The 13,989-nt window shown below is 40.6% G+C and overlaps 1 protein-coding gene across 20 annotated transcripts in view; it reads right to left on the bottom strand.

The window, feature by feature from the left end:
- The window catches only part of TPK1 (thiamin pyrophosphokinase 1), a 324,434-nt gene that overhangs the window by 191,579 nt on the left and 118,866 nt on the right, over nt 1–13,989 (bottom strand). For 8 of the 20 annotated variants that reach the window (XM_040547190.1, XM_040547209.1, XM_040547203.1 and 5 more), the window contains one exon: nt 8,283–8,352. The exons of 3 other annotated variants lie outside the window; for them this stretch is intronic. In XM_040547190.1, coding sequence (XP_040403124.1) covers nt 8,283–8,352 — 70 coding nt within the window. Of the gene's footprint in view, nt 1–4,275; nt 4,408–8,282; nt 8,353–12,176; nt 12,312–13,989 lie in introns of all 20 variants that reach the window. 9 more of the 20 variants (XM_040547187.1, XM_040547193.1, XM_040547192.1 and 6 more) reach the window with 3 other exon arrangements.

Below are 13,989 nucleotides of genomic sequence, written 5' to 3'. Positions count from 1 at the left end.
AAACACTGAATTAGGAAACTTTGAACTACAGAGCACACGTCTACTGGAATAAAAATGCATTTGAAAATATAAACTTGTGAGTGAAAGTAATTGTATTGAAGATATAGATGAAAAAAGTCAAAAGGTATATGATTCTAATATACCTTGATATTGAGAATTTCTGATCTGCACTACCTAAAACAAACATATCATGCAACTCCAAATGGACTCATCTTTTTCTTCTTTCTTTATTTATGGCTGGTAGCTTCCTAGGATTTAAAGATGGATCCCAAGTCAGGTGTATCCTAAAGGAGCAGACTGTAGATAGGGAAGGGTTTTCTGGACACTCCTGATACATCTATTAAGATAAACTCAAGATCCTGATTTTGATCTTTAAAAACTGTTACAGTCTTTGGGTCACGCAAAAAAAAGTCTGATGTAAAAGATTTCTTTAAGCCATTTGACAAATAAAGCACTACCTCAGCTCACAACATTCTTGGCTTTTAGACTGTAATCCCTGAATTCAAAGAGTTATTCACCACCAGCAGCAACAGAAAAGCCATTTCAAATAGTTTTGACCCTGATGTTTTGGAGAAGCCAATATTATCTTTTTTTTTTTTTTTAAAACATTACAGAAACATATCATTTTATCAACATTAATAAAGAAAAAACATCACATCTCACATCCTCTCCAAAACATAAAACAAATAGATTTTAAAGACAAGAAAAGGTCATTGTACTCTTCTAGTATAACTCCATACAAAGAAAATATCATCCAATGTTTTCTGCATCAGTGCCCTAAATTTTGCCTGAATATAAGATGGCTTAAAAGCAACACCCAGTTTAATCTGAAGCAAAGAATTCAAGCAAAGAATTCCTCTCAACCCTACATTAATCTACATCAATGGCTAATTACCTTCATAAGTACCCTATTTCTAATCCAATATGGAACATATTGAAGTATATATGAATTTCTCACTCTATGATCCTGTTAGAGACCCACGTTTCCACGAGTAGAAGGTTATTCAGGAAACAAGACACAGGATCTCATTTTACTCATGGGCATTGCTAGATGCTTCCCCACTGTTTCTCTTTTGCTTGACAATATTAACAAAATTACATATTATATAATTATTTTAAATATTTATATACAATTATACAAAATATTTACTAAAATATTTACAAAATTATAAATATTTACTAAAATATTTAACCAAATTTGTTCTTAATGTTCAAATACACATGTAGAGCTTCTTAGAGCTGCCTTGCTGCATGTCTGGTTCAGAGATGAATTATATAGTAGCAACTGGATTTCCATTCATCAGTGAAGTTCATCACATGTATGTTTTATATTTAGAAAACGCTACATCAAAATACACAATCATTTCAGCTTCACTGCTACTCATACTTCATGCGTTTCACAGAAAGAAAGTGGATTTGTAGCATAAGTGATATCCTTAACCATTGCAGGCACCCCACCCCATGTCGCACAGTAAGATACAGAATCACAGAATCACAGAATCGTCTAGGTTGGAAGAGACCTCCAAGATCACCCAGTCCAACCTCTGACCTAACACTAACAAGTCCTCCACTAACCCATATCACTAAGCTCAACATCTAAATGTCTTTTAAAGACCTCCAGGGATGGTGACTCAACCACTTCCCTGGGCAGCCCATTCCAATGCCTAACAACCCTTTCAGTAAAGAAGTTCTTCCTCATATCCAACCTAAACCTCCCCTGGCGCAACTTTAGCCCATTCCCCCTCGTCCTGTCACCAGGCACGTGGGAGAATAGACCAATCCCCACCTCTCTACAGCCTCCTTTAAGGTACCTGTAGAGTGCGATAAGGTCACCCCTGTGCTCCTCTTCTCCAGGCTGAACAATCCCACCTCCCTCAGCCGCCCCTCGTAAGACTTGTTCTCCAGACCCCTCACCAGCTTCGTTGCCCTTCTCTGGACTCGCTCGAGCACCTCCATGTCCTTCTTGTAGCGAGGGGCCCAAAACTGAACACAGTACTCGAGGTGCGGCCTCACCAGAGCCGAGTACAGGGGGACAATCACCTCCCTAGACCTGCTGGCCACACTGCTTCTTATACAAGCCAGGATGCTGTTGGCCTTCTTAGCCACCTGAGCACACTGCTGGCTCATATTCAGTCGACTATCAGCCAGTACTCCCAGGTCCTTCTCTGCCAGGCAGCTTTCCAACCACTCATCTCCCAGCCTGTATCTCTGCTTGGGGTTGTTGCGCCCCAGGTGCAGGACCCGGCACTTGGCCTTGTTGAACTTCATACAGTTGGCCTCAGCCCATCGGTCCAGCCCATCCAGATCCTCCTGCAGAGCCTTCCTACCCTTGAGCAGATCAACACACGCACCTAACTTGGTGTCATCTGCAAACTTACTGAGGGTGCACTCGACCCCCTCATCCAGATCATCGATAAAGATATTAAAGAGGACTGGCCCCAGTACTGAGCCCTGGGGGACTCCACTAGTGACCAGCCTCCAACTGGATTTGACTCCATTCACCACAACTCTTTGGGCCAGGCTATCCAGCCAGTTTTTAGCCCAACGAAGCGTACGCCAGTCCAAGCCACGAGCAGCCAGTTTCTTGAGAATGTTGTGGGAAACGGTGTCAAAAGCCTTATACACTGCAATACTAAACCAAATACCAGAAAGTCAGTATTCCTATGATAGGATCATCTTTTCTCTTATAGAGCCCATTGCTCACCGCTTTGACCTAAAGCTCTTAAAGTTTCAAAACTTGAGTACACAACAGATTTGACATCTCTCTGGAAAACAGCATCTGAGACACAAGTACTAATGGTCGTTTTTACAGGTGCCAATACGATGATAGTTTTTGATGCATCTTCACCTTCATATACCCCAAAGCTAGTGACACAGAGGTTAATCAATGCCTTAAGATTTAATCAGAAAGTGTTGAGAAAGGAGTTGCTGTAGTGTGATACAGATAAGCAAGGACCTAACTCTGAAGTGGATAACAGTGCTTCATAGTGATTCGAAGAAATACACAACAGGGCAGGAAAGGCAGACAGAATAAGGCAGAGCAAAAAAACAACATAAAGATCAGTAACTCACCTTTAACTGTGATTAGCTGCAAATGTGTAGCAATCAAGAACACTTTAGCAGTAATCCTTATTACTAAGTGGGAACAGATGTTAACAAAGAAAAAACAATAGTCTAAGGAAAATAAACTCTCATGGTTAGAAAGGTTATTAGGTAGAAAGAGAGAAAATAATAATAAAAAAAAAAGCAACAGAGTACAGGAGTCAGTCTCTTCCCTTCTGCCATTCCACTGTCCCTGACACAGACAGTGCCCATGGATAGGTATGTCCAAGGAAAAGGTTCCTTCGCTTTCGGTTACTCTTCCTGCCTCTCCTGCTCTACAAGGTAATTTGTTTTTAACACACCACTGAGAAAAAAACAGCATGATTTCTCCTCATAAGTAGTTACCAAAATGAAGGGTATCTTGTTACTCCTCTGCCACTTCCCCTCCCCAATAATTGGGATTCAGATTATTTTTCACATGAATTTGTAGGCAAAACAAACACATCATAGAAATGACATGCACACACACCAAAAAAAAGTAAGATGTGTAACGTTTTATATACTTCAATCTCATGACCTACAGATCTAACCTCATGAACACATTGCTAATCCAGTCTACGCAGTGCTATGGAGCAGAAAGGTGAGAACTTCCTTGACTTGATTGGAAGATGTGAACCACACAGAAGCACAGAACCAAGTCAAGATACTGATGGATGGTGCAGAAACCTATTCATCATTTTTCTTGCCAGTAGATGACAGCACAGAGGCAGGAAGCAGTGAGTCTTTAAATCTGCACTTGCTGCTTTTCATTCAAAAGCACAGGCTGACTTGACCCAAGAAGCAAGTTAAAGAACTGTTCACCACTGGGTATGTCTCCTGTGGAGCCTCTTGTCCAGCTTCAGCCACAGCACTTTAAGACAGATACAGTATCTCTTAATTGTCCTAATTGAAGAGAGGCCAAGAAGAGCAACAAAATGGTGACCTATATGGGAAGACCAAACAAGCTGGGTCTGTTTTAGACTAAAACAGAGGAAGCTGGATAGGGGTGAAGGGATTCCCAGTAAAAGATTTTTTAAGAACCGGCTACCTAGACATGTCAGAAATGGAATGGTCAGGTTTGTTTTCACCCTGAGGCAAGGAAAAAGATGGATAGATCTCTTGAGTTCATTTCCAGACCTATATTTTTCTAGGAATTTGCAATGGACCTTTCAAAATACCACCAATTTCACTTACCTCCAAAGGAAGAAACCCCTATAAGAGTCCCAAATTGCAAGCTGTCCTTTTCCGAGAATGTTATTATAATTTCTTCTGATTCTAAAAGATTCTTCACACTGCCAGAGCAGCAGAAAGACATCTCAGGTGTCACTGAGAATCAAGCCAAAAATATCAATCAAGTTCTTTATTCAAATCTCTTGCATATAATAATCTCTCTAAAATTAAAGGACTACAGTTTTTTGGTTTTGATACAACACAATTAGCTATCAAGACTTTGAATAAAATAGAATTTTAAACAGAAGGTTATGGCAGCATTAAAAAAAAGATTAACATGTCAGTAGAGTCTGAGTAGACAGTTCTTTAATAACACTGGACAGGGAATTGTAGGGAAAATGCTTCATAGAAGTAAATGAATATTCTTTCCAGCAGAGTGATATCTTTAAAGACAAAAATTAAAATTATGCAGGTCTTTTTTTTTTTTTTAATTATTTCATAAGAATCACTTTGAAGGTAAAATATACCTACTACCCAAAGCAATTAAGAGGAAAAGAAGAAAGACAGAGAAAAGAAATACTCCAAGGGCCAAGTACGTAAGACTGAAAGAACTATTCAGCCAAGGTATAATAATTCATTTTCCCCTGAATTATATTTATTTAATATGAATATAAAGGTGTGCAGAAGAGATGAATGGGTTACAGGAGAAGTTAAAATGAAAGCTCTAAAATGTTGCTTCTTTTCTGCCTTTGTGTCTCCTTGGAAAGAATCACCATTATCAAAGAGAACCGCTTGCTGCAAGTCAAAAAGATTTCCATTTGTATTCAAGATTAAGGCGTGCATGGCTCTGTAAGCAACTACTAGGAGAAGAGAAATAGATTATGTAAGGGATACATATAGTATTTAGTAGTGCTCAGCAGTTTTCAGTCTGGGTGTTAGCAGTCATAGATTTCAGACAATAAAATTCTCACAGGTGACCAATTTTAAGTTAACTTCCATTTGAACACTACAGTCTTCCTCTCTAATTCTCATCTTTGTTTTGAAGGACAGGAAGATACATCATCTTGAATAATATATATCTTGTAGCTACATCATCTACGTGGATTTCTGTAAGGCCTTTGACACTGTCCCACATGACATCCTGATCTCCAAATTGGAGAGAGATCAATTTGAAGGGTGGGCCATTCAGTGGATAAGGAATTGGCTTGAAGGTTGCACCCAGAGAGGTGTGGTCAATGGCTCTGAGCCCAGGTGGAGGCTGGTGACAAGTGGTGTCCCTCAGGGGTCTGTTTTGGTACCAGCACTGTTTAATATCTTCATCAGTGATGTAGTAAATGGGATTGAGTGCACCCTCAACAAGTCTGCAGATGACACCAAGCTGAGTGGTGCAGTCAATACAACAGAAGGAAGGGATGCCATCCAAAGGGACCTGAACTAGCTTGATAAGTGGGCCCATGTGAACTTAATGAGGTTCAACAAGGCCAGGTGCAAGGTGCTGCACCTGGGTCAGGGCAATCCCAGACATGAGGACAGACTGGGAGAAGAACACACTGAGAGCAGCCCCACAGAGAAGGACTTGAGGATTCTGGTAGATGAAAAGGCTCAACATGAGCCAGCAGTGCATGCCTGCAGCCCAGAAGACCAGCTGCATCCTGGGCTGAATCAACAGAGGTGTGACCAGCAGGTCAAGGGAGGTGATTGTGCCCCTCTGCTCTGCCCTTGTGGGGCCTCACCTGGAGTGCTGCATGCAGGTCTGGGGCCCCAAGTACAAGAAGGATGTGGAGCTGTTAGAGTGGGTCCAGGGGAGGGCCACGAAGATGATCAGGGGGCTGGAGCACCTCTCCTATGAAGAAAGGCTGGGAGAGCTGGGGATGTTCAGCCTGGAGAAGAGAAGGCTCTGGGGTGACCTCATTGCAGCTGGTCAGTACTTAAAGGAGGCTTGTAAAAAAGATGGCGAGCAACTTTTTGCTCAGGCAGATAATGACAGGACAAGGTGGAATGGTTTTAAAGTAAAAGAGGGCAAATTTAGATTAGAGGTCAGGAGGAAATTCTTCACTCAGAGGGTGGTGAGGCACTGGCACAGGTCGCCGAGAGAGGTTGTGGATGCCCCATTCCTGGAGGTGTTCAAGACCAGGTTGGACAAGGCCCTGGGCAACCTGTTCTAGTGGGTGGCATCCCTGCCCATCGCAGGGGGGTTGGCACTAGATGATCATAAGGTCCCTTCCAACTTAAGCCTTTCTATGATTCCTCTTTCAGATTTATATCCTCTCCTAGCACATACATTTATACACAACCTCTGTACTTGCTTTTGGATGTGTATGAAGTCCTGACACTAAATCAGTAATAACTAAAAAGAAAAAGTAGACATCCTATTTTAGTACCCATCTCACTTCACAGTGCAAGCAGATTGTTTCTAAGGCCTCAGAAGAGGAATGAAGAGGACATAGTTTGTTTCAGCACCGGTGAAACACATCAGATGTTCCTCTTGTCATCTCTTGCTAAGACCACAAGTTTTTCCAGAGGCTTCAGTGAATCACAGAATCGTCTAGGTTGGAAGAGACCTCCAAGATCATCTAGTCCAACCTCTGTCCTATCACTAACAAGACCTCCACTAAACCATATCACTAAGGACTACATCTAAACGTCTTTTAAAGACCTCCAGGGATGGCGACCCAACCACTTCCCTGGGCAGCCCATTCCAATGCCTAACAACCCTTTCAGTAAAGAAGTTCTTCCTCATATCCAACCTAAACCTCCCCTGGCGCAACTTTAGCCCATTCCCCCTCATCCTGTCACCAGGCACATGGGAGAATAGACCAACCCGCACCTCTCTACAGCCTCCTTTAAGGTACCTGTAGAGTGCGATAAGGTCGCCCCTGAGCTCCTCTTCTCCAGGCTGAACAATCCCACCTCCCTCAGCCGCTCCTCGTAAGACTTGTTCTCCAGACCCCTCACCAGCTTCGTTGCCCTTCTCTGGACTCGCTCGAGCACCTCCATGTCCTTCTTGTAGCGAGGGGCCCAAAACTGAACACAGTACTCGAGGTGCGGCCTCACCAGAGCCGAGTACAGGGGGACAATCACTTCCCTAGTCCTGCTGGCCACACCGTTTCTTATACAAGCCAGGATGCTGTTGGCCTTCTTGGCCACCTGAGCACACTGCTGGCTCATATTCAGTCGACTATCGACCAGTACTCCCAGGTCCTTCTCTGCCAGGCAGCTTTCCAACCACTCATCTCCCAGCCTGTATCTCTGCTTGGGGTTGTTGTGCCCCAGGTGCAGGACCCGGCACTTGGCCTTGTTGAACTTCATACAGTTGGCCTCAGCCCATCGGTCCAGCCTATCCAGATCAAAGCCCTAGCTCTGATGGAGACATAAAGTAAGACAGATTGAAAACAGAGCTGTAAAAGAGCTATAAACAGTGGGCTTAGGGAAAGAAGGTATTTTAGGCTACCTATATGTTTTTGAACTTTTAGTTGGGAAAAGTAATTAAAGATATAGCAGAGAAGGCATTATACTACCTGCTACTACATGACTCTCATAGCCGTTGCCCTGCTAGCTGTCATGCAAAATGAGATGACAGTTACGGATGTCAGCGCTCCACTCTTTTTCTGCCCTTACACAGAACAATTGCAACAGTTTTAAAGGAAGAAGTACTTCTTGGAATCCAGTTCTAGCTGATCTTTGTGTTCCTAGCTAATCAATCCTTTACACCAAACATTTCAAATAAGCCTCACCTTCTGAAGACCTGAGCAGAAGATAAAATTATTAAATTAAGTATGAGCCAACCTATGGGTATGGAAAAAACATTCATAATTGAAAACTAATTGTAGTACAATACACTAATTTGGCCTTTTCTCAGGAGTTGTGCATATGCATATTGGTTTTGGGCGTTCAGATTTTGTTCACTTCTACCATGTGGCCACAGTTTGTTAAAGTATCATGTACAGATCTGGCAGCTACTTCAGTGATCCTGTTCCTCCACATTTTACTTTAATTTAAAAGAGATGACATCACGATTACTGTTAGCATACCTGTCCTGGCTTCCTTCTGTGATGTGATATAGACGATTAGCACCTCCATCAGCACAAGCTCTGAGTGCAGCTGCAAGTGAAGAAACAGAGCATCAGTGTATTGGTATTTGAAACCAAAAAAAAACCAACCCACCAACCAACCAACCAAACAAACAAAAAAACACAATCAGTTTACTCAGTTGATGTAATTTTTGTGTAAACTCAGTGTCTATTGCAGAGTAGGGAGTAAACTTCAAATTTCATATGGCTTTTAGCTTTCTACACTTGACTAATTCTCTTCTTTCTCTAAATTTACATTTGAACCGGTTTTGTCAGACTAATGCCACTCTTCATCTGACTATGCCACTGCACTCTCCAAATAGCTTTTATCTATCCTAACCTAGTACTTGGTCATCTTAAATTAAGTGGGGGGCAAATATTCAAAACCTGAAAAGGGATCATCGCGCACATACTTGTCTAAGCAAGTTGGAACTTGCACCTTAAACCTAACAATTTTCTCACCCAGGTACAAAAACCATAATGGTGACTTTATATAAACTAGAAAAAAAAAGAAATCAGGCAAGATATTCCCTGTTCCCTCTTCCCCTCCCGCCCCCCCCCCTCCCCCGACACAGAAGTACTAACACTACAGTTCCTATACTGTTCCACAGACTGCTCAAATCATCTAATACAAATCATCTGATGTAAAAGCTAGGGCTGAGCATTAAATCTTGAACATTCCTGGTATGAAAGGAACAAAACCACAACCATTTCCAGCGCTTATACATAACCTGGGGAGAGCAAAGAGCATGTGCCACTAATTCCAATTGACTTAAACCAGAACAGATGTGCTGTTATAGTTTGATCCCTTTATTAGACGTAAGTTAGATTTTAGAAAAAAAGTATTCTAATACTATTATTGTAAAATCAGATATAATGTGGTATATTTTATTCATAAGCACCCCTATTAAGGATCATTTAGCTAACACATGGCTCTTTCACAAGAATTTTAAAATATGACGAGCTATTAAAGACTGAAAATGACCACCGTGTCTTAGCAGTCTTTATCAGTTCTGTTCAGAGATGCACAAGTTAGATAACTGCAGTGTGCAGGATGAAAGAAGCTATCACTTTTGCACTAGTGCAGAGCATTCCTTCCAGTTCTGTGAGCAAAGAGACAGGCTGGTAGATTTGAGAGGACTGAAAGTCAGAGTATTTGTGGAGGGGAACAGAAAAACAAGGAGAGGCAAAGAAAAAGAACAGCCTGCCAAAGTTTTGTGAAAAAAGGTATAAATAATCAGATCAGGCACTTCCTGCTGCTAAGAATCCAATTTTCAGCTAAAGCTGCTTTTTTTTCTTTTTTTTTTTTTTTCCTTCATTTAGAATTGTCTCTCAACAGTGATGCAAAACTACATTTTTCTGCTTGGCACTCATTCATTGGGAAATCTGGCCTCTCTCCCTAGCTTAGTAATCAACTTAGCCACACTATACAAATTTGGACAACAAAATTCATGTCTGCACCTCTGTATCTACTCTCCTCTTTAAGCCATTCTTTTTCATTCTTCTGCTGAACTCCCAGCACAGGGAATATTCTTTATGTTATAACCACCACCCAGTACAATGCAACCTTGGCTGAGGCTTCTTGGTAAAAAACAAAAGAGCAGAGCAGCACAAATGCTGCCAGTTCATCACGTGGGTAGTTTTGGGTACAGCAGCTTCTTTTCTTCAGGCTATAAGAATCTGTAGGGCTGGAGAACTAGCATTAAACTTCTCAGCATCTTTTCTAGCATTGCTCCTGCTCCCATGACCCCTATCTCTCTTATCCATATAATTACAATGCCCACTGCTGTAAGCACTACTTTTCTCAGTCTCCTTGTGCAGACTGTGCTCTGTTCTGTCTCCTCATCCTACTTCTCTCACTTCTTTCAGCCACCATTCAAACCCATACTAACAAAGCAAGGTCAAACAGATTTGATCTTGACAAATCTTATTAGCTGAAATAATTTCTAAATGATGGTAGCCGGCCAGCCATTTACAATGGTGATTCACTGCTTCAGGCTCTTGCCAGGTTTCTCGCCCATCCTGATGAATATAACATCACAAGACAAGAACATCCTTTCTTTTTTTTTTTTTTTTTTTTTTTTTCTCCTGTGTTTGGCAGGAAGCTTTTAACTTTTCTCACTTGAGGTTACAACTGAAACTGGATTAATGTAATTCCTTTCACCTAGGCATATTTGCTAAGTTCTCTCAGGGAGTTCAGCTCACACAATTTTGTAACAATCCTTTGCAAAGAGTCTGTAATATCTGTCCTTAAATTAGCTATCTTGCCCATCGTTTTATTTAGCAGATATAATAGATCTACGCAAGGCCTAGGACCTTACCAATTACAAAATCTCTTCTCTCCCCTGGAGCTACAAAAGCAATTTATCAGTTGAGACATTCTTTGTAACCTAAACTGTACGAAGTCTGCAGAAAAATTATTTTCTAACTTCAGGTACATAAGCTGCCTAAAGGATGCTTCCCCAGCCAAACAGAGCCACAGCCTTTTCCTTCTGAGAACAATGATTTTTTAAATCTATTCTCCCATACTTTAAGCAAATAAGTGACTTATGACTTCTGTGGAGAAAAAGAAGGGACGAGATACAGAAAATGAGACACAAAAAAGTCTGTTACGTGTCTCCGTTGCTTTAAGACAGCCAGAGCCTTAACTATTGTAAAGTATCTCAGTGAACATACCAAAAGGTATGCCTGGCCTAATACTACAGCTGGCATTATTTCAAAAGCACATGATCAAAACCCAGAGAAACTGAGTATTATGGAAAAAAATAATAAGTCTTCATTCAGTCCAGTACATGTGAACTACTTCCAGTACATGTGAACTACTGAGATTCTTTCAAAGATCAATAGGTGCCTAACAACAAGACTATGACACTTGTATGCTGGATACAGGGCTGATATTTCATATCTCAAATCAAAATAGTCACCTTATGTAACTGGAATTTAAAGTTTTCCCTCACATATTTATTCTTATCACTTCAGCAGCGTTGTAAAGTTATTTAGAGAAACTATTTATGAGGTACTGATCCTTTACCAGCAAGTTAATAACTTACACTGGAACGAACCAAAGCCCCAAGTGCTTTAAGTAACTAGCAGGTAATTAACTGATTGGCTGGAGGCCAGTAAATCATATTATTTCTACCACCACCAAGCATTGATTGATAAAAAGTAATGATTTATATTAACTGGAAGAACATGTAACATTATTATCTGGAGGTATTTAAGGAGATAGTCAGCAATTCTAAACTTACAATACAGATGGAAAATTTATATGGAAAGATAATAGGAACTGATTTTATACAGTGTCTTTTATATTAGGGACAAAAATTGCTTTACAAACAGCAATTTGGCCAAGGTGCAGCACAGCAACTGTGAAGGCAAATCTAACAGTCTCTAGACACTCTGTAACAGCTCACACAAAACCTCATTAATTATTTCAGCAGAAACTGAAGGACCTGAACAAGATCAGGGCTTTGTTTTGCTTGGCATTGTGAAAACAGAGATACTTTCTTCCAAGAAGTTTGCAGTTAAAATAGATGGAAAAAAATAAAAACACAAATAAGAAGGTGAAAAAAGACACAGACAGATGAAGTGCTAAGCATTGCATGAGTCAAAGAGAAGTTATCTTCCAGCACAACCAAAATGGATGGCAGGGCTTTGAGAAGGAAGAATAACTTACGTGGTCAGCCAAAACATAGCAGGTCTTGCACACACCTTCTCTTTTGACTCTAAAGGTTACTATCCCATTACTGAAGAGTCCTCACATTTACCAGGTGTATTGCATGTTCTCTAGCTTATTCAAGTCAGAAAGAACTATGTTGGTAAAGACTTTATTCAAAGGATTTTGGATAATCTCACCTCTGTGAACTAAACCAGATGAAGGAATGGTTGTCCAGGTAACTCACTGAGCTCTGATGGGTCAGGAGAACCACTGCCTCCAGGGAAGATGCCATGACTTGCAGGTGGGGGTTGTAGCTTTTTCAGCCAGCACAGCTGGAAGCAGAGGAAACACGTGCCCTTAGCCACCTTGCTCGGCTGGACAGACCCAAGGTACCGCTTCATGCTTTTATGATGAGAAGAGGTGACACAAAGAGCACAGGGGCACAAGTGCACTGCAGCATGGGCTCAATGTGCAGGTCTGCACTCCTTGGAAATACCGACAATTACAGCTTTTCCAATCTGAATATTCTGTGATAAACTCCATTCCTCAGAAATAGCTCAGTTTGTCAAATTACCACGCATCTCTATACATCATATTCATTTCTGATATAACTCCAGTGTCATTCAGTGAACTAGCGAATGAGAGATCTAACCCAGGAGTCATCTGTCTCAATGTGCTGAGTAGTGGAAGAGTGTAAAAGGGCAAAGCCAATGCCATGGCCAACAACTGCTTCCCCAGTTACTGGAAGCAGCAAATGTTGAATCCAGTAGTGTTTGAAGTTACAGTCAGAGTAAATATCCTTCAGTTCTGCCTAAGCTCAGAAGGAGTTATGTCAAAAATGTATTAGGAGCCCACAGCATCTCTGAAAGAATTTCAGAGTCAACAGGAATGAAGAAACCAAAGTCCTTCTGAGTAATGATGTTCATTTAAAATGGTGTCTCTTCTGGTAGGAACCAATGAAACAGTCCCTCCCTAACAGAAGTCTAGAGGCAAATTTTAGGGCTGCTAGTGAATACAAAAATTATTCTAACACAGTAATGACAGCAAAGAGAATCTCTTTTAGCAAATACAAATAACTCCCTGTAACTGTGAGACAGGATATGAACAGCATATCAAACATGAAAAGGAAAGTCTTCGCTCTGAGTTTTTTTTCCAGAAAAAAGGCAAGTATTTTGTCACACATTTAACAGTCCTGCAGATTCAGGCAGGGGAAAAGTCTGTACAGAACAGGTGCAATTCTTGTACACTAAGTAAGATCAGGGTATAAAAAGGGTAAAATGGAATAAAAGGGAATACGTTTATTTATAGAAAGCACCAACTCTTGGGAAGAAAAAAAAAAAAAAAGAATAAATTCTATTATTCCTTGCAATTATCATTTATTTTTCTTTTTTCAAAGTTTTGAAATTGACCTATGTCTTTGTCCCAGTTCAAATTTATGACATCTCCCCTAAACCTCCCTTAGTATATCCCCATGTTCCTCTTCTAATTTTACATAATTCTTCTAGGTATGCAATCTGTTTTCCTCATTCACTTATTGATTCAGTAACCTGGTAACCATAATTAACCTGCCAGCATAATCTACACATAAGAGAACGCTGCATAATTAACAACTAGGAACTTTGGCAGTAATATAAAAGTGATAATATATAGTAGATATGCAGAGAATTGCTCGGTTTGCTTGATACATTTGGCTAACACATTTTTGTTTCAGCATTAATTAAAAATATCAATTGGCAACAACAGAATGCATAATCCGTATTTATATGCTTTCTCTTTTCCTTCTTTGTCCTGCAGAAACTGCAAAAACATGTTTGACAAATCCACAGCTTTGTACAGCTGCAGATTGCTAGCCAGAGGATATATCTGCATCTCAAACTATTCCCTCCCACCCATGTGTTTCTTTCTACCTGTGTTATCAGGGCTATATGCTACTGCTATTATATGCCAAATACAATTCAACACAGACATCTTTCTTTTGGTACTTTTTTTGCCGCTCTTTTAGCAATTCAC

This window comes from Cygnus olor, chromosome 2 (genome assembly GCF_009769625.2).
Source record: "Cygnus olor isolate bCygOlo1 chromosome 2, bCygOlo1.pri.v2, whole genome shotgun sequence".
Lineage (NCBI taxonomy): Eukaryota > Metazoa > Chordata > Aves > Anseriformes > Anatidae > Cygnus > Cygnus olor.
Note: the sequence above shows the minus strand (reverse complement) of the source record. Positions and strands in the feature narration are given on the sequence as shown.